Below are 20564 nucleotides of genomic sequence, written 5' to 3' on the forward strand. Positions count from 1 at the left end.
CTGTGTGTTGTCTGCAGGCAGCATGAGATTGTCTGCAATTCCCCCCACAAAGGCTGTGGCTGATACTCTCCTCCCGCCTTCTTTTTGAAGGTTTGAAATTTGGAATCCGAGCTGCTTTGATTAGTCTTGATTAGACCGGGAGCAGAAGTCGGGGAGAATCAGCCAACCAGTTGGCTAGGAGGGGGCGGGGGAGCGAATCAGCCAGCAGGGAGCAAGATTGACCCGGGCTGTGCAGATCTCAGGGTGCTCCCGTCCTGCGTGAGTCAGTCTGCCTGCAGCTCCACCACACGCTTGACCAGCGCGCAGGAGCACGGACCGCGCTGCCCCTCCTCCTGGCACACAACCATGGCTCCCAGTGCCGATCGCACCCCGCCTCCCAGCCACTCCCCCCGCCCCCGCCAGGTCTCGCCTGACGCCCAGCTAGAAAACCAGGAAATACCAGACATTGCACATGTCCCGTATTTTCTGGATTTTTTTTTACCAGGCAGAGGGCCCAAAAACCAGACTGTCCGGTAGAAAACCGGACACCTGGCAACCTTCATTGGTGGCTGAGGTCACATGGTATGGTTCTCTTCCCTGGTTGGTTGAGTACTTTTCTTTTTTGCATCAGTGCATGGTTTGTGGTGCAAATAGTGTCCGGTGTGAATTGGAACCCTCCCAGAAAACAAACATGCAAAGCAAGTGATGTGTTTCATTGGAGTTAACACGCACAGGATGTTTAGGGATTTATCCATATTTGCTGCAAAGTCCATTTGCCTAGGAGTTGCAAATGTAACGCCAACAGACACCGGTCAGCGGTGAGCGTGGTCGAACCTGGGTCCTCTGGAGCAAAATGCATGAGACTCTGCTGCAGGGACGGGCAAAATACGGCCTATGCATCTGATCTGGCTGGCCAAACATTTTCCTTTAGCCTGCCATGGCTCTGAGGCCTCTAAAGGTCCCATGGCTCAGCAGGGGGTCCAGGCAGGCCGTCGGCTATGGTCCCAGCTGTGCTGCTCCTAGAAGCGTCCAGCTGCTGCTAGCAAACGTGTCTCTATGCCCTTTAAGAGCTGGGGGCGCTATGGGGCCTCACCCCCCTGCACCATCCTCACAGCTCCCCATTGGTTGCTTTCCAGCCATTAGGAGATGCAGATGTGGATACTTGCGGGTGTGGGCAGCAGACGGAGACCCACTGCCTCCTCCCCCCACCAAGAGCTATGCAGAGACACATTTGCCAGCATCAGCCATTATGACCCTTTTTCAGCTTTGGGGAGGCCACATCTGGAGTACTGTGTCCTGTTCTGGAGACCCACTACAGGAAGGATGTGGACGCATTGGAGAGGGTCCAGCGGAGGGCGACCAAAATGATTCGGGGGCTGGAGCACATCACTTATGAGGAGAGACTGAGGGAGTTGGGCTCATTTAGTCTGCAGAAGAGAAGAGTGAGGGGGGATTTGATAGCAGCCTTCAACTTCCTGAAGGGAAGTTCCAAAGATAGAGAGAGGCTGTTTTCAGTGGTGAAAAATGGCAGAACAAGGAGCAATGGTCTCAAGTTACAGTGGGGGAGGTCTAGGCTGGACATTAGGAAAAACTATTTCCCTAGGAGGGTGGGGAAGCACTGGGATGGGTTCCCTACGGAGGGGGTGGAATCTCCATCCCTAGAGGTTTTTAAGTCCCAGCCTGACAAAGCCCTGGCCGGATTGATTTAATTGGGATTGGTCCTGCTTTGGGCAGGGGGCTGGACTTGATGACTCCTGAGGTCTCTGTCAGCCCTGGGATTCTATGAAAGCCAGTTGCTTTAAGTAGTGTGGGGCCACCGTGGCATGCAGGCAATCTGCCTGTGCGCCCCATTGCACTGCTGGTTGGGAGCCCCCTATAGTAAGCACTTCCCAGACTCTGCACCTCATACTCCCTGCCCCATATCAAAATGCCCTCCTGCACCCAACTCCCCATAGACCCTGCACCCTCTCCTATGCTGCAATCCCCTGCCCAAAGCTCCCTCCTGCACCCAAACTCCCTCCCTTAATGTATCAAAATTCTGGAGGTGGCCCCCCTGCAGAAATTGTTGTCCCCCCCCTGCTCTGCTGCATGAGCTAAAAAAGCCACATGCCTCTTAGTTAAGGCTGCACAGCAGACTCATTAATCTCCCTCTCAGTGGTTTTGGTGCCACTAGACAGGAGAGAACACCACACCCAGGAGCCACGTAGGTTATACTAACATGCCCATCACCATAGCATCTAGGCAGCACATACCAAACTAAGAAGAACGGCATTGTGGCCCAGCTTTTCCTGTCCTGCTGGTGTTTGTATTGTTGCAGCATCAAGAGGGTCTTAGTCATAGTCCACTGGGTAGGTCTGCACAGGTACAGAATCTCCTCAAAGTATCTCGAAAGAATGCCCCCCCCCCCCCGCCATTCTTCAAAAGAGCCAAAATTGAATTGCAAAGTAACAACTTGTGGGGGAGGAATTCCGGCCCCCGATTCAAATGGCACCGAATGAACATCGCTATCAATATGCTCAGAGGATTTTCAGGGACAAGTTCTAAGGGCACCCTAATAACTGTTTGTTCGCTCTGTGGTTCTGGGTCCCCGCCTTTCACTGTAGCCATGAAAAATTAATTTGCTTTAAATGGAGAAATAAACACTGGGATGCCCCCTATCGTCGCGCTGCCGCTCACAGCCGTACCTTTGGAACAGGGAGTTTATCCCAGGCTAAACTGGGGTACTTTGGGGGACTCCGTTGTTACACAATTAGCACATCACTGACGGCTTGTGGGAGCATGAGGATGCCTAGATGAGGCAGACGCGTGTTGCGTTCACAGCATATAAACAGAGACGTTAGCGCGAAAGCTGCACTATAACGAGTCTTCATCTCTGACCGGTCAGAACCAAAACACACAAGGACAGAAGCCAGTGGGAGAAGCAGGCTGCTCCCTAAGGGTCCAACTCACTCCACTTTGTTCTGCGCTGGTTCTCGGACACTTCCCTCCAGCCACTCAGCCTGCAAGCAGGCCCAGCAAACACCCCGCTCTTAAAGCGGTAACTAGCCCAGCCAGTAAGCCAGGCTCAGGCCCTGCTGGTTAGCTTGGTCAGCGCCGGCTGGCCGTTGTCCATGTGCGCCTGGTGGGAGCCGTCGGCTCGTTGCCATGTGGGGAAGCTGCAGAGCGCATCTGTTTTTATTTCCCCCACCAGGTGCTCTCTCACAACCTGTACACGGTGCTGCGTATCCCCCACGACCCAGTGGCGCTGGAGGAGCATTTCCGGGACGATGACGATGGGCCGGTGTCGAGCCAGGGCTACATGCCTTACCTGAACAAATACATCCTGGACAAGGTAAGCCCCTTTGCTTTCTCCTCGCCCCCCCCTGCTTGGGGGCTGGTGGCATTTCACTCCTCTCCTCTCCCTTTAGGGCACCCCCCTTTGTGGACTTAGATGTCTTCTCCTTGGGAAGCACCATTGGGATGGGATTGAGGAGTCGGTGTCTGACGGCCGCCATCGTGGCCGGCTGGAGACCTCCAGAGCTAAAAGCACCAATGGCTCCAGCTTGAAATGAAGCTTCCTAAACAAGGCTGTAACGGATTCACAGCCTCAGAGGAACTGACCTGGCTAGGGGCCGGGCGGGGGGTTACCCTGAGAACAGCCTGAGGCCTTAATTTACCCCCGTGATGCATGTTGCCATCCAGGTAAAACATCACCCCGTCCCCTCCCACTCACCCCGCCGGTGGCCGCTTTGTCCACCCGGCTCCAGGCCTTTCCGCCCCATTGCCGGGGGAGGGGGAGTTCAAAAGACAGGCAAACGCCGAATGGTACTGGCTGCTCTTTGCAAACAGTCACCCCTTCCACTCCGCCACCTCCTGCCGAGGGTGAGTCAGTGTTTCCAGGAAGGGGAGCGTAGCTCTGACTCCCGGAGGTGGAAAACCCAGCAGGAAAGCTCAGTCCTTTCTCCTTGAGTGGGATGATTTTTTTTTTTTTTGCCCTATTTGGTGGTTTGTCAGGGAGGACAAAAATAGCAGTTGACACCTCAAGCGACAGGTATTTGGGGTTTCCTTGTAGCTCAAAGGCAAAGTTGTTTCTTGAACCGAGTCGCTGTGACTTGTTGCTCTCTGGGCTGCTTCCTCTGGGCATGCGGGGAGAGGAAAAGTTACGAGCAATTTTCTTCACTGTGCTCGGCGGGGCCCCCTTCTTTAGTCTAGTGCTGGAACAGGACACTCCGCTAGCCAGGAGTAGGTGACTGCGCTTGGCAAGTCAGAACCGAACCGGGGCTCAGAGGTTCAGTGTTGCTTGCCAGTCCCTGTGTGCTTCCCCCTTAGCTCAGGGTGTGTCACCCTGTGCAGGACAGGGTGTGCCCGCTGTTCAGTAGGGGAGGTTGCCCGCCTAGGATGTGCCTTGGCCTATTCGTAGCTGCAGCTAGGAAAAGAAGCCAAGCCGTGCACACGTAGCCCCATGTGTCAGCATCTCACCAAAAGGAATCAGCACAGCGAAGCACGTTGCTGGGGCTTGGAGCGGGGGCCATAGTGGTCGAAACCTCTGCTGGGAAACACCCCTAGTCTCCAATGTTGTCAGCTGTCCACTCATGGAGCTCTTAGCCCTACGGATGTTAAATTGCAGTTATCTTGCTAATGCTGTAGTCTAAGGATGTTAAGGACTAGTTGGCTGTTCAATAAGCAAATGCTTATCGGATAGTCGCCCCCCCCCCCTTTGCTGCCTCTATCAGATAGAGGCAGCGAAGGGTGGGAGGATGGGGTACTTCAAAGCAGCAGTGCCGCACGGAGCCTGGTAAGGAGCCCATGGCAGCATTTCAAGGGGGCAGCACCACACAGCTGATCCTTGGCTCTGTGCAGTGCTGCCCCTTTGAAACGCCACTGCAGCGTTTCAAAGAGGTAGTGCCGCGTGGAGCTGGGGGTCACTTCCTACCTAACCTTGGGCTCCATGTGGCATTTCCGCAGAACCTGGAGTCAGCTGGGCAGTCCCCAGCTGATCCTAGGTTCCGTGGAAATGCCATGCGGCGCCTGGGATCAGCTGTGGAGTTCTGAGCTGACTCCGGCTCTGTGTGGCATTTCAAAGCGGTATTGCTGCATGGAGCCTGGGGTCAGTGGGGGACTTTGAGTCCTCCGCTGACCCCAGGCTCCATGCGGGAGCTTCCGCTTTGAAATGCCACATGGAGCCAGGGTCAGCTCAGGACTCAGGACAAGAGCTGGGTTGTGAAAGGACTTTCACAGCTGGCACCCACATGCGGTCCGGGGCCAGTGGGAAGTCCTGCTGACTCTAGGCTCCATGCGGGCTCCTCCGCTTTGAAATGCACAAGAGTTCTCAGGCTGGCTCGGGCTGCAGGCGGAATTCCAACTTTGAAATGCACAAGAACCCCCGTTGGGGCTCCTGTACATTTCAAAGAAGGAACGCGGAAGTGCCTGTCAACTAGTAAATGAACCGATATTTAACATCCTTAGTGTAGTCAATACAATTTGTGTCGACTCCACGACTAATCGACTAGTCTCAATGGGGATAGCTCCAGGAGCCAGCTGGAGCCGGGGCTGAGCAGTGCCAGCTTGTGCTGGCTCCCAAAGCCACCAGGCTCTTCCTACATTTAAAATGCAGAGGTGCAGCATCCCGGAGCGGCATGAGCCAGGACTGCTCAGTCCCAGCTCGCGCTGAGTCCAGCAGCCCCTGCACATGGCCAGCATAGGCCACCGGCAACTGGGGCTGCTTGGTGGCACCAGTCCCTGTCCACAGGGTGGGGGAACTCATGCGGACAGGGGCTACCGCTGGAGCAGCTTCCCCTATCCCACCGTTGTTGCCTCTGAGGCAGACAGCACCATGGAGCCGGTGCTGGGGGGAACCAGCTCTTAAGCCGGCTCCCCCCCGGCACCGTCTCCTGCCCCCCCTTGGTGCCTCTCATAGCGGTGGCAAGCGGGGGGAAGCGAGTACTCGATACTCCAGTTCATGCTGATCGGGTCGCTGACCACTCGCTGACAAACCTATTTAGCCCAAGACTTGGGGGTCTCCTACTCTGCAGTGAAGCGGCACCAGGGAAGCCGAGGGAGTCGCAGGCTCTGTCTCCGCCCAGGAGTCCCAGTGGAGGAGTATTTTACAGCTACACCCTGTTCATTGCCCTGCTAAGACTCTCTGGAATCACAGGGTTGAGCCCTAACTAGGTCAGCCCTGCTCAGCCCATCAGGAGTAACTACACCGAGTTTCTTGTGGGTGGGCCTTTCAGAGAAGACGTTTCAAAACCCAGCTCTGTCTTCCAGGCCATGAAAGATTGGAAGGGGGCGGTTGATAAGAGTAAGTGGATTACACTGGTGTTTACAGTCCCAAACGTTCCCTCCCACCCTACCCTGGCGCTGTGCTATTGGGGGGCATCCTGATGCAGTTGACTTGGGGGTGGGGACACACAGTTTGTGAAGTACCTTCTGGAGAAAAAGTGCTACAGAGCTGAGATCTGATTGAGCCCTGTGTACTCACGGTCACGGTATTCCCTGCGTGTCAGGGAGCTCTCAAGTAATCACTGGCTCATTAACTCTGTGAAAGCCCCTGGACAGAGTATTCTTGCCAGCAAGTTAAGGGAGTCCGGATTGGATAAATGCACTGTGAGATGGATAGAAAGCTGGCTAGACTGTCGGGCCCAATGGGTAGTGATCAATGGCTCGATGTCAGGTTGGCGGCCGGTATCAAAAGGAGTGCCCCAAGGATCAGTTCTGGGACTGGTTTTGTTCAACATCTTTATTAATGACCTGGATGAGGGGATGGATTGCACCCTCAGCAAGTTTGCAGATGACACTAAGCTAGGGGGAGAGGTAATTACCCTGGAGGGTAGGGATCGGGTCCAGAGTGACTTAGACAAATTGGAGGGTAGGGCCAAAAGAAATCTGATGAGGTTCAACAAGGACAGGTATAGAGTCCTGCACTTGGGACGGAAGAATCCCAAGCATTGTTACAGGCTGGGGACCAACTGGCTAAGCAACAGTTGTACAGAAAAGGACCTGGGGATTACAGTGGACGAGAAGCTGGATATGAGTCAACAGTGTGCCCTCGTAACCAAGAAAACTAACGGCAGATTAGTTGGAGCATTTCCAGCAGATTTAGAGAAGTGATTATTCCCTTTTATTCGTCACTGGTGAGGCCATGTCTGGAGTATCGCGTCCAATTCTGGGCCCCTCGCTACAGAAAGGATGTGAACATATTGGAAAGAGTCTAGCAGAGGGTTACCAAAATGATGAGGGGGCTGGAGCACATGACTTATGAGGAGAGGCTGAGGGATTTGGGTCTGTTTAGTCTGCAGAAGAGAAGAGTGAGGGGGGATTTGGTAGCAGCCTTCAACTTCCTGAAGGGAGGTTCCAAAGAGGATGGAGAGAGGCTGTTCACAGTAGTGACGGATGACAGAACAAGGAGCAATGGTCTCAAGTTGCAGTGGGGGAGATCTAGGTTGGATATTAGGAAAAACTATTTCACTTGGAGCGTGGTGAAGCACTGGGATGGGTACCCAAGGGAGGGGGTGGAATCTCCATCCCTAGAGGTTTTTAAGTCCTGGCTGGACACAGCCCTGGCTGGGATGATTGAGCTGGGATTGGTCCTGCTTTGGGCAGGGGGCTGGACTCGATGACTCCTGAGGTCTCTGCAAGCCCTGAGATTCTATGATTCTATGACACTGTCATGTTCAGATCCATGTGCTCAAGGGCTAGTTCCCATGCCTGAAAACTGTTGAAACATGACACAGATGGATCAGGTTTGGGACTGGGACCTCAGTGTGCTGGCTCTGCTTCTGCACAGCTGGGTGACCTAGAGTGAGTCACTCCCCTGCTCTGTGCCTCAGTTTCCCCACCTGTGAAAGGGGGATGCTGATAGCTGAGACCAACCCTACTGCATAAAGAGCTTTGCAATCCAGGGATGGAAATGCCTGTGCATGCCAGGTATTGGCTGTTATGTATCTTCTGCTGCCTTCGGTTACTGGGCATAAATGGCAGAATGGCCAGGTCTGTCTGACAAGGGAAGGGTCAGCCTGGCAGACTTACAAGGTGGGTGTCATGACATGATGCCCCAGGTTCTCCAGTGGTGGGTGCATCAGTAACAGGCCGAAAGGCAGCAATTCTGTAGCAGAGCCCCTACTGCTCTGACCGCTGGGTTCCCGGTAGCGTGCTTTGTTTGGAGAACAAGGACCTGGGAGTTGGGACTCGGGTCCCCGCTCTTCCCGTGACATGCTGGGTGATGTCAGGCATGTTGCAACCCCTCTCCGTGCCTCAGTTTCCTAGCTATGATATGGGTGTTACCTCCCGGGGGCGATAAGGGGTTTCAGGTCTGCAGAGCGCTTGGCACTCCTGAGATGACAGGCGCTGTAGTAGGCTGGTGTGTTATGCCCAGTGCTTTATAACGCCCTCCCTGGCTCCTGGCCTGTGACTGCAGGTGGAGGAAGGGGCTTTCGTCAAGGAGGATTTTGATGAGCTGTGCTGGACGTTGACGGCAAAGAAGAATTACAAGCCCGACCGGAATGGGAACAGCGTCGTGTCCCATAAGGACGCCTTCAAGCTCTGGTGTCTCTTTAACTTCCTCTCTGAAGACAAATACCCTCTTGTCATGGTCCCAGATGAGGTAGGAATTCTTCTTCTTGTCTGTTTCACATACCCTCCGTTCCCCAGCTTCCCCCCGGGACTGACAAATAACACACTGATGCAAGCTGGTCTAGTGGCACCTCTTTCATGACTACCTTGCATTGTTACAGCAAAGGATAGTGCTACAGGCTGGTACCGGAAAACACAAGCTTTTCCCCCCGCAATGGCGCCGGTTCAATTCCAGCCTGGGTTGGTGCAGAGCAAAGGTGTCATTGGCCAGGTGGAATTAGTTTGTTTCCCCTCAGACCAGTCTCAGTGGGGCTGGAGATCACCCCTCAAACTCTTGCCCCCCCCATTATAATTGACACCAGGTCAGACCCACACTAAGGGACGAGCTTGAATTAAGAGACACAACTCCGGCTATGTTAATTTCACAGCTGGAGTCAACGGTACCTTGTTTCGAGTTTCCCCACCAGCCCCACAGCAGGAGGTTGATGGGGAAACACTCCTGTCGACTTCCCTTACTCCTCCCAAGGAGCAGATGGGGATGCCCTCAGCGTTTGATTTAGCGGGTCCTCACTAGGCCCGCTAAATCAAACGCCAGAAGATCGATTGCGGCAGCCTCCATCTGTGAGGTAGTGCCGGGTTTGTTGGCAGTCCCAACAGTGAGGCCAATGGCTGAATGGGTGGAGGAGACTGAATTCCCTGCTTGGGCTGAGAGGCTGGGGTGAAGGATGCTCCTGCCACCGCTGCCTGTGCTCTGCCTGTCCCACGCATAAACCGAGGCCTTGGGGGCAGCTCATGCAGCCGCCCTAGGAAGGGGTGCAGCGATGGCTCACGAGAAGAGGGGTGATACTGCATAAGCGTCTGGGCTGGTTCCTCACCGGGCTGCTGTCCCGCAGATCTGGGAAGTGGCTCTAAGCCAGGAGTGGGGAACCTAAGGCCTGGGGGCCAAATGGGCCCCCCAGCTTGCTTGGATAGGGCCCCCCAAGGCTCAGGGCACTGCTGGCACTCCAGCCCCTCCCCTCCAGAGCGCACACAATCGACTAGCCTGGGTGTCCCTAGGCTTTGACGTGCGAGGGGGATGTGGGAAGCGTCTTTCTGATTCTCAGTCGGGGCCACCTCAGTGAGGGGCTGGGTTTTTTGGCTTCTCACTCGTGCCCGGCCCCCGACTGATTTTTCTGTGGGTCAGCGGCCCCTGATCCAGAAAAGGTTCCGCGCCCCCTGCGCTAATCACTTGCTGAGCCAGGAGAAAGGTGGGTTAGATCGGCATGTTCGCCATGGAACAAGCGTGCGGAAGCCAACCGTCCTCCCCAGGCCTCTGCCCACGAGCACGTGGACCAGCTTGCCCCATGGTGTGAGCAAGTTCACGAGGAGACGATGTGTTTTCTCCGCTGTCTTGTATGGTGTGCTACCCTGGCTGTTCAGCTCAGCTGGCCCCTGCCTCCATCGTGGGGACAGGCCTAGGCGACTTGAGGTAGCTCCAGGGAGCTGCAACACCCCCCTTGCCCTGCCAGAATTTTACTTGCTAAATGGGGTGCTCCCACAAGCCCCTCTGGGTGGCTCTCCCTGCACCAGGCACCCCTAGGGGCAGGCATTTTCAACCCCTCTTTGCAGGGCAAGGCCTGGGGAGAACCATGTCTGACGCTTGCTGTCTGCTCCTGCTGGCTTCCGTGGTGCAGGAGATGCTGGGAGGGTGGGGATTCAGGCCTGGCATGCTCACGCTGCATCTGCCTGATCTGTGTCCAGGATCAGCTGGTACCATGCGCTGGGGCCACGTGAGCAGCAGAAACTCTCAGCCCAAAGTATGGGAGCCTGAAGGCTGCAAGGTGGGTGGCTTCAAGCCCCCAGGTCTGTAATGAGGCTGGATGGGGCTACGGCTTCTCTCCTGGGACTGCTGCTGCGCACGCTCTGGGGCTTACAGCCTGGCCTTTGCGGGCATGTCAACCGCCCTTCCTCGCACTGCCCCCTGTCCAAAACACACAGGGAGCAACAAGCCCCCCGCGGCACAGTGAAAGCCGCAGGCGCCCCTAAGCTCAGAGTGCTGTGGGGGGAACGTTTCTCATCATTTTGCTTCCCTGATGAGTAAAATCTGCACCCGTTAGGTTAAGGCAGCTGGACTCCCGCGGGCCGCGCTGTGGTCCCTGTGAGCAGCTACGGAGCAATGGAGTCTGCCCGTTGGGGAGAGGTGGGCGTTTGGCACACGCCCAAAGCCTCCCCAGGGTTAACGAAAGGCGAAGAATCCCAACCGCTCGGCCAAAGCGGCTAATCATAATCTCTAAATTCCGCGAGGCCCGCAGGAAGAGAGGGAGGTTTCTATGGTCTCCCAGTGGAGAACTAGTCCCCGACAGGTGGTTTGCAAATCCGCACAGCCCCCAGCTGGGAAAAGAAACCTGTGGATGCTGGCTCCAAAGCTAACAGCATCCTGGCCTGCAAGAAAGGGATTGTCTGGCCTGGCTTGCGCACTGATAGGCTGCGGGGGATGACCTCAAACGGCTGGCAGCTGTCTTGCTGCTGCTCTTGCTCCATCTCCCCTTGAGATCAGCAAAAACCCGAGCTGTGCGCATGCATACGCAGCAACCGCACTTCCTGTTCCCCAAGAGAGGTATTTCCTGTTCCACAGGCCTTAACAAACTGAATCATCTTTCTGTTTGAGTGGTGCTGCCTAGGGGCTTTCGCCTGCTTTTTGGAAAGGGGGCAGTGTAAGGGGGCCTCCCCCTTCTCCTCTGTAGTAGCCAGTTGGGAGCAGGGGTGTACCTCCAAACCTGGGGCTGCAGCTGTCCCGTGCCCTGGGTTGCACCCCAACTAAACCACAATAACTTCAGCAGGTTTGCATGGATGTCAGACGCGGCTCTTCATGCCTAGGCTGCAGGTATTTCCACCCTCAGAAGATGAGAGGTGGCTGAAACCCTCAGTTAAAACAACCAAACAAAAACCAAAACTTCCTGATAGGGCTTTTGGTTCATTTTATTTTCTGATTTACTTTTTTAAAATTTTCAAGGTGATTTCCTGACCTTTTGATCCAGTTTCTGGGAGACTTTCTCTCCCCCCCCCCACCCCATCTTATAGGAACTTGCTCTGATCTTAGTAACAGCCAGAAGGGGGACCAGAAATCCCCAGCTGACGCTGAGATTATGACACTGGTATGAGACACCTGTCATATGCCCTAGCTGCAGCATATTTGAGGTAGTAATCCAGCCCCCGTGACAGATTTCTGCAGGATTTAAACTTTTCTTAAAAAGTAAGTTTCTAGTCTTTATGATTGCAAAACACATTTCCCAAATGCAAGCTACTGTAAACAGTTCATCCTGAAATAGTCAGATCTGAGCAGTGTGAGTTTCACCCAGTCAGCTGAAATTATGTGTTAACTCTGAAACCTAGTGGTGGCATGCTGAGACCAAATTTAAAATGCTTTAAGCATACCACTGCATGGCTAAGCATACCACATCTAGACTACATGGCTCGGTCGACGGAGCCATGTAGATTTGTTTGTTGGGCAAAGGGAAATGAAGCCGCGATTTAAATAATCGTGGCTTCATTTAAATTTAAATGGCTGCCCCGCTGAGCTGACAAACAGCTGATCAGCTCGCTAGTCTGGATGCTCCCCTGCCGACATGAAAGCCCTTTATCGACCTCCCCGGTAAACCTCATCCTACAAGGCATAACGGGGAAGTCGATAAAGGGCTTTCAGGTCGGCGCGGGAGCGTCCAGACTAGCGCGCTGAGCTGACAAACAGCTGATCAGCTGTTTGTTGGCTCAGTGCGGCAGCCATGTAAATTTAAATGAAGCCGCGATTATTTAAATCGCGGCTTCATTTCCCTTTGCCTATCAGCCTAATCTACATGGCTCCATCGATGGAGCCATGCAGTTTAGACACACCTTAATTGTCAGCAGTTGTTTGTGCGTATCAGGTAATTGCCAGGTGATAAAGGGGGCAGAAATAGCAATGGTCCCAACTTTATTCTTTCCCACAGAATAAAACTGAATGCAATGGTAACTGTACTTAGTAAAATGACAGGCCAACACTTTCAAAATTGTTCACTGACTTTTGGTTGCTTTCAATTTTGGGGTGGGCTACTGGAGGCTAGGCTCAGGTGGAAACGGTGGTTCTCCTACTGCCTTTCAGTGAGCATGGTAGTTCCCCTGCATCCCAGGGCTGGAAATGAGGGTGCCCCCAGCTCCCTGGGAGTTTTGGGGGTGACAGTAGTGTCGGTGGAGTACAGTAGGATTGCCTCCAGATCTCTGGGTGTCCTGAGAAGGAAAAGAGGGTTCCCATGGATCCACTGGGTGGGCCAAAGTCTCTGGGGATCCCTGCACTGGAAACGGGGTGCTCCCAGGTCTCGGGGGGCCCAGGTGGAAATGGCTTTCCCTCCACTGGTAGGTGGAGTACCTGCTGAAGAAGGTCTGCATGGCCATGAATGTGGAGCTGAACTGCTGTGAGCTGGAAGACCACCTTTCGCAGGACCCCCAACAGCAGGGTGGCATGACGGTCTGGCAGTTCCTGGAGCTGGTGAACTCGGGGAAGCTGCTGCGGGGGATCGAGCGGGAGGCCGTCAGCATGGCCATTGAGGAGGTGTACCAGGAGGTCATTGAGGACGTGCTCAAACAGGCAAGGCGCTTGCTGGGGTCTGCGGAGCTGAGCTGCCAGGAGAGCGGCTCTGGCTGGGCTTGGAGCCACAGGAGAAGTGGGCTGCCCCATGTTACCTTGTGGCTGAGCCTAGGGGCGGGGTGCGTCTGGCCAGCTAGGGGCAAAGCCGGGCCCTTCCTCCACCCTCTGGGAACAACCTTCCACCCCACCCCAGTTCCACATGGATAAGGTCATCAGGCCAACCTGCTAAGCCCATGGGGAGGGGTGAAGTTAGGGTCCTGGACGGAGCGCTGAGCCTCCCTCCTTCCCCAATCTTTCTGAGAGCGCGCGTAGGAACCGTACGTGCAAGGGGCTCTTCTGCAGCGACGCCAAGACAGCCAGGCAATGCAGGGCCACATTCTGACTTCCGGGGGCCCTAGGCACTTTTGCCTTCATAGGCCCCTCCCTCCATAAAAAAAAAATATGAAAAATTATTTTTGATATAACTTTAAATACTTCAACATTTTATTTTTTTCTGTTTGAGGCAAAATGTAATATTTTTTCCTGGGCCCTAAAAGTTTCGTTTTTTTCTGATGTGAGAAAAAAATTAAAACATTTTCTTTGACCCTAAAAGTTCATTTTTTTTCTTCTGATTTTAAAAGACATTAAAACATTTGTGTGGTCCCCTAAAAGTATCGTGGGCCCTAGGCACTGTGCCGACTGTGCCTAATGGATAAATCGGCCCTGAGGCGATGAGTCCGCCAGGCCCGTCCGGCCACCGCGCAGTTACCCAGCCCTTCTGGTTAGCAACCAGGCTGGTTTTCAAACCTCTAATACTTTGCTTAGGAGAATACAGACCCTTGCTGGCAGGCAGCGCCTTTGGCAGCTTGTCTGTAGTGATGGTGTTACCTACTGTTTATAGCAAGGAATGGCAGTAGACTTCATTGCATAACCCTGGCTAAGTCTCTAGAGCCTTGTGGATCCGTGGATATTTGTATCCTCCGGTAGCCGCGTCCGTGGATGTGGATATCCACAGATCGCTTTTGCGGGTGCAGATGTGCATGTGGATACAAACTCTGTCTCCGCGCAGGGTTCTACGTCATCCAGTGTAGTCCTTGGCAAGTCACGCTGCGTCGGTTTTACTCACCTGCCGGATAGAGATGGCTTTCGCCTGCCCCGTGGGAGTGGGAGGCTGGTGGAATTCATGCTGGTGAAGCACAGAGAGAGCCTTGAATAGAAAATGCTGGAGAAGGGGAAGGGTTCTCTGTATCTCAGTCCTGCCCCCAACCTCTCTGAGCTATAAAGCACTTGTGTCTCTGGCTGCCAAGGAGCACAGGCGCTGGGGGGGTTTCCTTTGGGAAAGAGCTGGTCATATAAGAACAGCCACACTGGGTCAGACCAAAGGCCCATCTAGCCCAGTATCCTGTCTGCCGACAGTGGCCAATACCAGATGCCCCAGAGGGAGGGATCACAACAGGCAATCCTCACATGATCCCTCCCCTGTCTCACGCCTCCAGGGAAACAGAGGCTAGGGACACCATTCCTATCCATCCTGGCTAATAGCCATTGATGGACCTAACCTCCAGGACTCTATCTAGCTCTTTTTTGAACCCTGTTAAAGTTCTAGCCTTCACCACATCCTCTGGCAAGGAGTTCCACAGGTCGGCGCTTAGATTCTCCAGTCACCTAGTGGCTCTAACCATGGCTCATAGCAGTAAACCCAGTGGTGCTATTGGCCAACCCTGTGTTTCTATAATTGCTTCGGCCCCCTGGGGATTTTTTGCTTATGTGGACAGGCTCTCTGGCCTATGCATGTTGAATTGGTTTGGCTGATTCTTCTTGCTCCCAGAAACCTGTGCAGTGTGACACCCTGGAGCACAGTGCTCCATGCGTGTCTGCTAGGCATTCCGTCTTCCCAGAGGCATTATGGGATGGGGGCCCAGCAGATTTCCCAGCATGCACCAATATGTGCATGGGGGAGAGGGGTTGCAGAGGCAGTGAGAAGATTCTGGTGGCTGGGCACAAAGTGAGCCAATCGAGGCAGGAGCCAGGTGCCAACCCCCCATGGCACTCAGCACAGAGGGGTTTTCTGGCGCGGCCCCTTGTTTGAGACCCCCTCTGTCTGCCTGGGCACAGGGCTATCTCTGGAAGAAGGGCCAGCTGCGGCGGAACTGGTCCGAGCGATGGTTCGCGCTCAAGCCGAGCGCCCTCTCCTACTACATGAGCGAGGAGCGGAAGGAGAAGAAGGGCAGCATCGCCTTGGACAAGCACTGTTGTGTGGAGGTAACTCGCTGGGCACCGGCAGAGAGGGGCAAGAGCAGCTCCACTCTGTCTCCACGGTGTGCGCGCCCCCCCAAGTGCTGCTGTTACGGGCGACAGCGCCCCAGCAGCACCTGTAGAAAGAGAGCACGGGACGTAAGTTCAGTCTGATTCACCTCGGTTAACCCAGCAGCCCCGTGGCTGCTCCAGGCTAGAAAAGCTGCCCGGCTGCCATGGTGCACAAGAACCAGAAGAGCAGGATTTCCTCAGAACTAGGGCACAAGGGTGGCTGCTGGCATTTCTTCTCTGGGTCCAGCGCCACTCAGAACACCGGCGCTCTTGGGGCGGGTTCAAACTGTAGCACAGAGACGGCACTGTGGGTTTTAGCTCGGGTTGGCAGCATGAGTATAACCCTATTGGGTCACTCCTGCAGCTCTTTGAACCCAAGTTGACTAGCACAGGTTAAGAACGCGTCTTTTTTTTTATTGCAGTGTAGACGTAGTCTGTGTGACATGAGTTTGCTCGTTCTTAGCCCAGCTCCCAGCCAGCCCCCCCCCCAACAGAAAAACGACGGCTACAATTGGCACTAATTGTCAGGATAGTGATAGAAATTGTCAGGGACATGGTTGTCATACAGGGCTTTCCTCGAGGGTCAGCTCATCAAACAGACTTAGCCTGTGAAGCAGCAAGGCAGCAATTAAGCTGCTGTGTGTCTTCAGGGGTGGCGACGTCCGCCCATTACTGGGACCCTGCCTAGCAATAGCGGCTGGGTGGCACGCTGCCATGGGCTGCCCCAACGGCTTCCATCCAGCAAAGGAGGGGTGAACCCAGGACCCCGATTTATACAAGGCCTGGGAGAGGCTGATTGAGAAGGGGGAGGAAAGATGTTTCTCTCCCTTGTAATTCCTGCCCCTTTCCATCCAGAAGGAAAGGGCCCTAAGGGAAGGGTTGGGTGGGGAGCTACCTGGGCGGGAGTTTGGGGTTGTGGGATAGGTGGCAGGGGGCTGTGCTCCCTTCCAGGAATGGGTATGAGGGCACAGTGGGGATTTGCGCTATTCTGGACACAGTAGCAGTAACTCCTTCCCCTCTCCGCAGGTCCTGCCTGACCGGGACGGGAAAAGGTGTATGTTCTGCGTGAAAACCTCTTCCCGCACGTACGAGATGAGCGCCTCGGACACTAGGCAGCGGCAGGAGTGGACGCTAGGTTTGTGCCGCAGCACCCGCGCCCCTCCCTTCCTCTCGCCCTCCATCCTGCTCTCCTCTGGCTCCTGGGATGCTTCCGTGGAAGGAAGAGATGAAACCATGCGTGGCAAAGGCAGCTTCTGCCCTTGAGCTCTCTGTGAGCCTCTGCATGCTCTGCCCCCACCACAGGGCACCAGGCCTATACAACTAAGACCCAGTTCCTTGCAGAGACTAGTTGCAACTCCCATTAACTTCAAAAACAACGGAATAGTTGAGCAGCACTTTAGAGACTAACAAAACATGTAGATGGGATCACGAGATTTCGAGGGCACAGCCCACTTCTTCATTATAGAATTGTTCTTATCAGCCCTTGTAACTGGAACAATCTAATTCACTATTTTTTTCTCCCACCCTTTCCACCCCTCGCCCGCCCTCCCTTATTTATTCTTGGATCTGGACTTTTAATACTCCAGTCACCTGAAGAAGTGGGCTGTGCCCATGAAAGCTCATGATCCCATCTCCGTGTTTTGTTAGTCTCTAAGGTGGTGCTCAATTATTTCTTGTTTTTGAAGTTCTTCCTGTTACAGACTAACTTGGCTACCTCTCTGAAGTCCCCTAACTTCAGTGAGCCAGCTGCTTCTCCGGTGGTCTGGGAGGAGGGGAATGGGGAGTCTGATTCTTGGCATTCTCTGTCTCCCTTACAAGTGGGTGGGTAGGACATTCTCTCCATGTCCTTCGGAGTTCCCCTTTTCCCTTGTTGGTGAGCTATGTGTCAGTCAGCGCCCTCGCTCCACCCCAGAGGTAGCCACAGTTTGTGTCAGGTGCCGGATCTGTCTCACTAGTGAAGCACTTTGGTGCAAAACTGAGAGATGCTTATTAACTGACCATTAAGAACAAACTAATGAGGCAGTGCAGCCTAACGGATAGAGCATTAGATGGGGACTCAGGAGACCTGGGCTTGGCCACTGGCTCCAGGGTGACATAAGCACATAAGGATGGTCCTATTGGGTCAGACCAAAGGCCCATCTAGCCCAGTGTCCTGTCTGCCCACAGTGGCCAATGCCAGATGCCCCAGAGGGAGTGAACAGAACAGGTAATCATCATGTGATCCCTCCCCTGTCATCCATTTCCAGCCTCTGATGAACAAAGGCTAGGGATACCATTCCTACTCATCCTGGCTAATAGCCACTGATAGACCTAACCTCCATCAATCTATCTAGCTCTTTTTTGAGCCCTGTGATAGTTAAGGATGTTAAAATGTGTTTGTTTAATTAAATTTCAGCAGTTACATGTGTGGGGGGGAGGGGACAGGCAGCTTCCCAGGACGAGTGCACGTGGGGAGATGGCTTTTAAGCCAGCTCCCCGCGCATACCAGGAGCCTGCATATAACCTGGATGGTTAACCATGTACGTAGTTACACTTTCACTTCACTAGTTATAGTTTTGGCCTGCACAACATCCTCTGGCAAGGAGTTCCACAGGTTGACCGTGTGTTATGTGAAGGAATACTTCCTTCTGTTTGTTTTGAACCTGCTACCTATTAATTTCATTTGGTAACCTCTTGTTCTTGTGTTGTTCACTTTTTCCACACCAGTTATGATTTTATAGACCTCTGTCATATCTCCCCTTAAATGTTTTTTCTTCCAAGTTGAAAAGGCACAGTCTTGTTAATCTCTCCTCCTATGGCAGCTGTTCCACATCCCTAATTGTTTTTGTTGCCCTTTTCTGAACTTTTTCCAGTATCAAGATATCTTTTTTGAGATGAGGTGACCACATCTGCCTGCAGTATTCAAGATGTGGGCATACCTTGGATTTTTAGAGGCAATAAGATATTCTCTGTCTTGTTCTCTATCCCTTTCTTAATGATTCCCAACATTCTGGTGGTTTTTTGTTTTTTGTTTTTTTGACCGCTGCTGGGCAAGTTGCTGTCTCTTGCTAGGCCTCAGTTTCCCCATCTGTAAAATGGGAATAATGTAAAGAGCTTGGCGCTCTATTGATGGAAAGAGCTGGGTTTTACTATTAACCAGCTTTGCTTGTAAACTTCTCCCAAGATTCTGCTAGTGCCTGGCCAGCTGGTCCAGGTGCCCATTTCCCTGTGTTCAGACCCACACACCTTTTCCAAAATGTTTCCAGTCATTTGAAGTTGGCAGCTGGACTTTCCCACATCATGTTGCTGCAAATCAGGTAACTTTAATCGGACTGACTCACACCCCATGGCAAATAGCTGATGCTTTGAAGGGGGCTGTGGGCATATAGAGCCATACGAGGGCTGCCATGCTTAGCGCTTCACAGTCGCTCAGTAATTAGCACTCTTGCAATGCAGATGAGGATGGAACCCAGGAATCCTCTCCAGTGTAACTTGTAAATTGTGCACTTAGGCAGCCACCCAAGAGAGATTCAAAGGCTTCCCAAATGATTAGCAGAGCCAGCAGCATGTGTTTCTATTGGTGGTGCACATCCTCACATGCCTAAGTGCACAGAACAAAATTTATTCCACACAGATGGAAGAAATTAGAGGGAAAACCGGTTCTGTCTGCCAGACCCCCCGTGTCTCATCCTCATAGTACTCTGGCCACATGGCTGCTGGATCTATGGCCCAGCAGGGTGTGGCCCTGCTGAGTTTTCTTCCTTCTCTCCCAGCCATTCAGACGGCTATCCGGTTGCAAGCAGAGGGGAAGAAGTCCCTGCACAAGGACCTGAAGCAGAAGCGCCGGGAGGTGCGGGAGCAGCGGGATAGGCGGAAGGCGGCCAAGGAGGAGGAGATGCAGCGCCTCAAGCAGCTGCAGGAGGAGAAGGAGCGGAAACTGCAAGAGCTGGAGCTGCTGAAGGAGGCCCAGCGGCAGGCAGAGCTGCTGCTACAGGAGGAAGAGCAGCGGCGCCGGCTCCAGCACGAGGAGATGCAGAGGACCCTGGAGATCCAGCTGAAGGAGGCGGAGCAGGTTGGCAGGGAGGGCGGGGGTGGGTCCCTGCTGGGGGGTTCCTTTAGAGCAGGTCTGCGGTTTCTCTCCCGATCTCCCTTGTCACTCACCAGAGCCCCCAACGCTTGTAGCAATCTGGGTCGCCCCTGTTACAGCCTCACGGGTCCTTTAACTGGCAAACTCCAGACCCCTTCGGGCAGCAGCCCCTGGCTCCGGGCACAGACCATCCCAGGCAAAGGCCTCTGAGCGCGGCGTCTCATCAGGGCTGCATTGGGGCTCTCCCTGCTTTTGGAAATCCCTCTTTTGGGAGCACTTCCCCGCAGCTTGGCTATTCCTTTCGCAGCCCCGGACTGCTGAGCGGGGCTCGGATCCAGAGCAGCTCACCCCTCCGTTTTCCCCGTTGTAAGGGGCTCAGCTTGCAGTTGTGCCATGCGTCTTCGTGAGGGCAGATGGAAATTCAGGCGCCCGGAAGGCCAGCTGGTGGGGGACATGCAGGGCTTCACCGTCCCGTGGAGTCTGGGGCGCTGTTGTGGTTCAGCTGGTGTATCCAGGTGGTACCAGAGGCAGTCTCCATCAGGCTAGTCCAGTCCCGGTTCAGCAGGAAGATCTGCTGGGCAGCAATGTCACATCTTTGGGGAGCAGGATGAATTTCCTGTTGCCTCTCTCTAGAGGGCTCAGGTCTGTCACCACCCCGCCCCACCGAGCTGCTAGGGACTGCAGCTGTCTCCCCCTGGGGAGCTGGATTTGGGTGCGGGCTGCGCGCGGTCCATGCTGATCCCCGTCTCCTCCCCGCCGCGCCAGGCTCGCGCCTCCATGCAGGCTGAGATGGTTCTGAAGGAGGCGGAGGCCGAGCGGCAGCGCAAGCGGATCATGGAGCTGGAGGAGATGCAGGAGCGGCTCGAGGAGGCGCTGCAGCAGGAGGTGAAGGCGCGGCACGACGAGGAGTCAGTGAGATACGCACAGGCCAGGTATGCCTGGGATATACCGTCCTTCCTACTGACTCCTCGCAGGCCTGCCGATGGGGGAGAGGGAGCAGGGCAGTTGCCTTGGAACCTGGCTACTGCAGCAGCCGGGGCCCTTCAATGGAGCACCGTGCAGTGCGTTGCGGGCAGCTCCGAG

The 20564-nt window shown here is 54.3% G+C and overlaps 1 protein-coding gene across 2 annotated transcripts in view; it reads left to right on the forward strand.

The window, feature by feature from the left end:
* Window positions 1-20564, forward strand: part of DEF6 (DEF6 guanine nucleotide exchange factor) — a 49149-nt gene that overhangs the window by 19844 nt on the left and 8741 nt on the right. For both annotated transcript variants that reach the window (XM_075910414.1, XM_075910415.1), the window contains exons 2-8: window positions 3170-3310; window positions 8375-8560; window positions 12902-13129; window positions 15224-15370; window positions 16442-16550; window positions 19168-19466; window positions 20247-20413. In XM_075910414.1, the coding sequence (XP_075766529.1) occupies window positions 3170-3310; window positions 8375-8560; window positions 12902-13129; window positions 15224-15370; window positions 16442-16550; window positions 19168-19466; window positions 20247-20413 (1277 nt within the window). The remainder of the gene's footprint in view (window positions 1-3169; window positions 3311-8374; window positions 8561-12901; window positions 13130-15223; window positions 15371-16441; window positions 16551-19167; window positions 19467-20246; window positions 20414-20564) is intronic.

This window comes from Pelodiscus sinensis, chromosome 27 (assembly GCF_049634645.1).
Source record: "Pelodiscus sinensis isolate JC-2024 chromosome 27, ASM4963464v1, whole genome shotgun sequence".
Classification (NCBI taxonomy): domain Eukaryota; kingdom Metazoa; phylum Chordata; order Testudines; family Trionychidae; genus Pelodiscus; species Pelodiscus sinensis.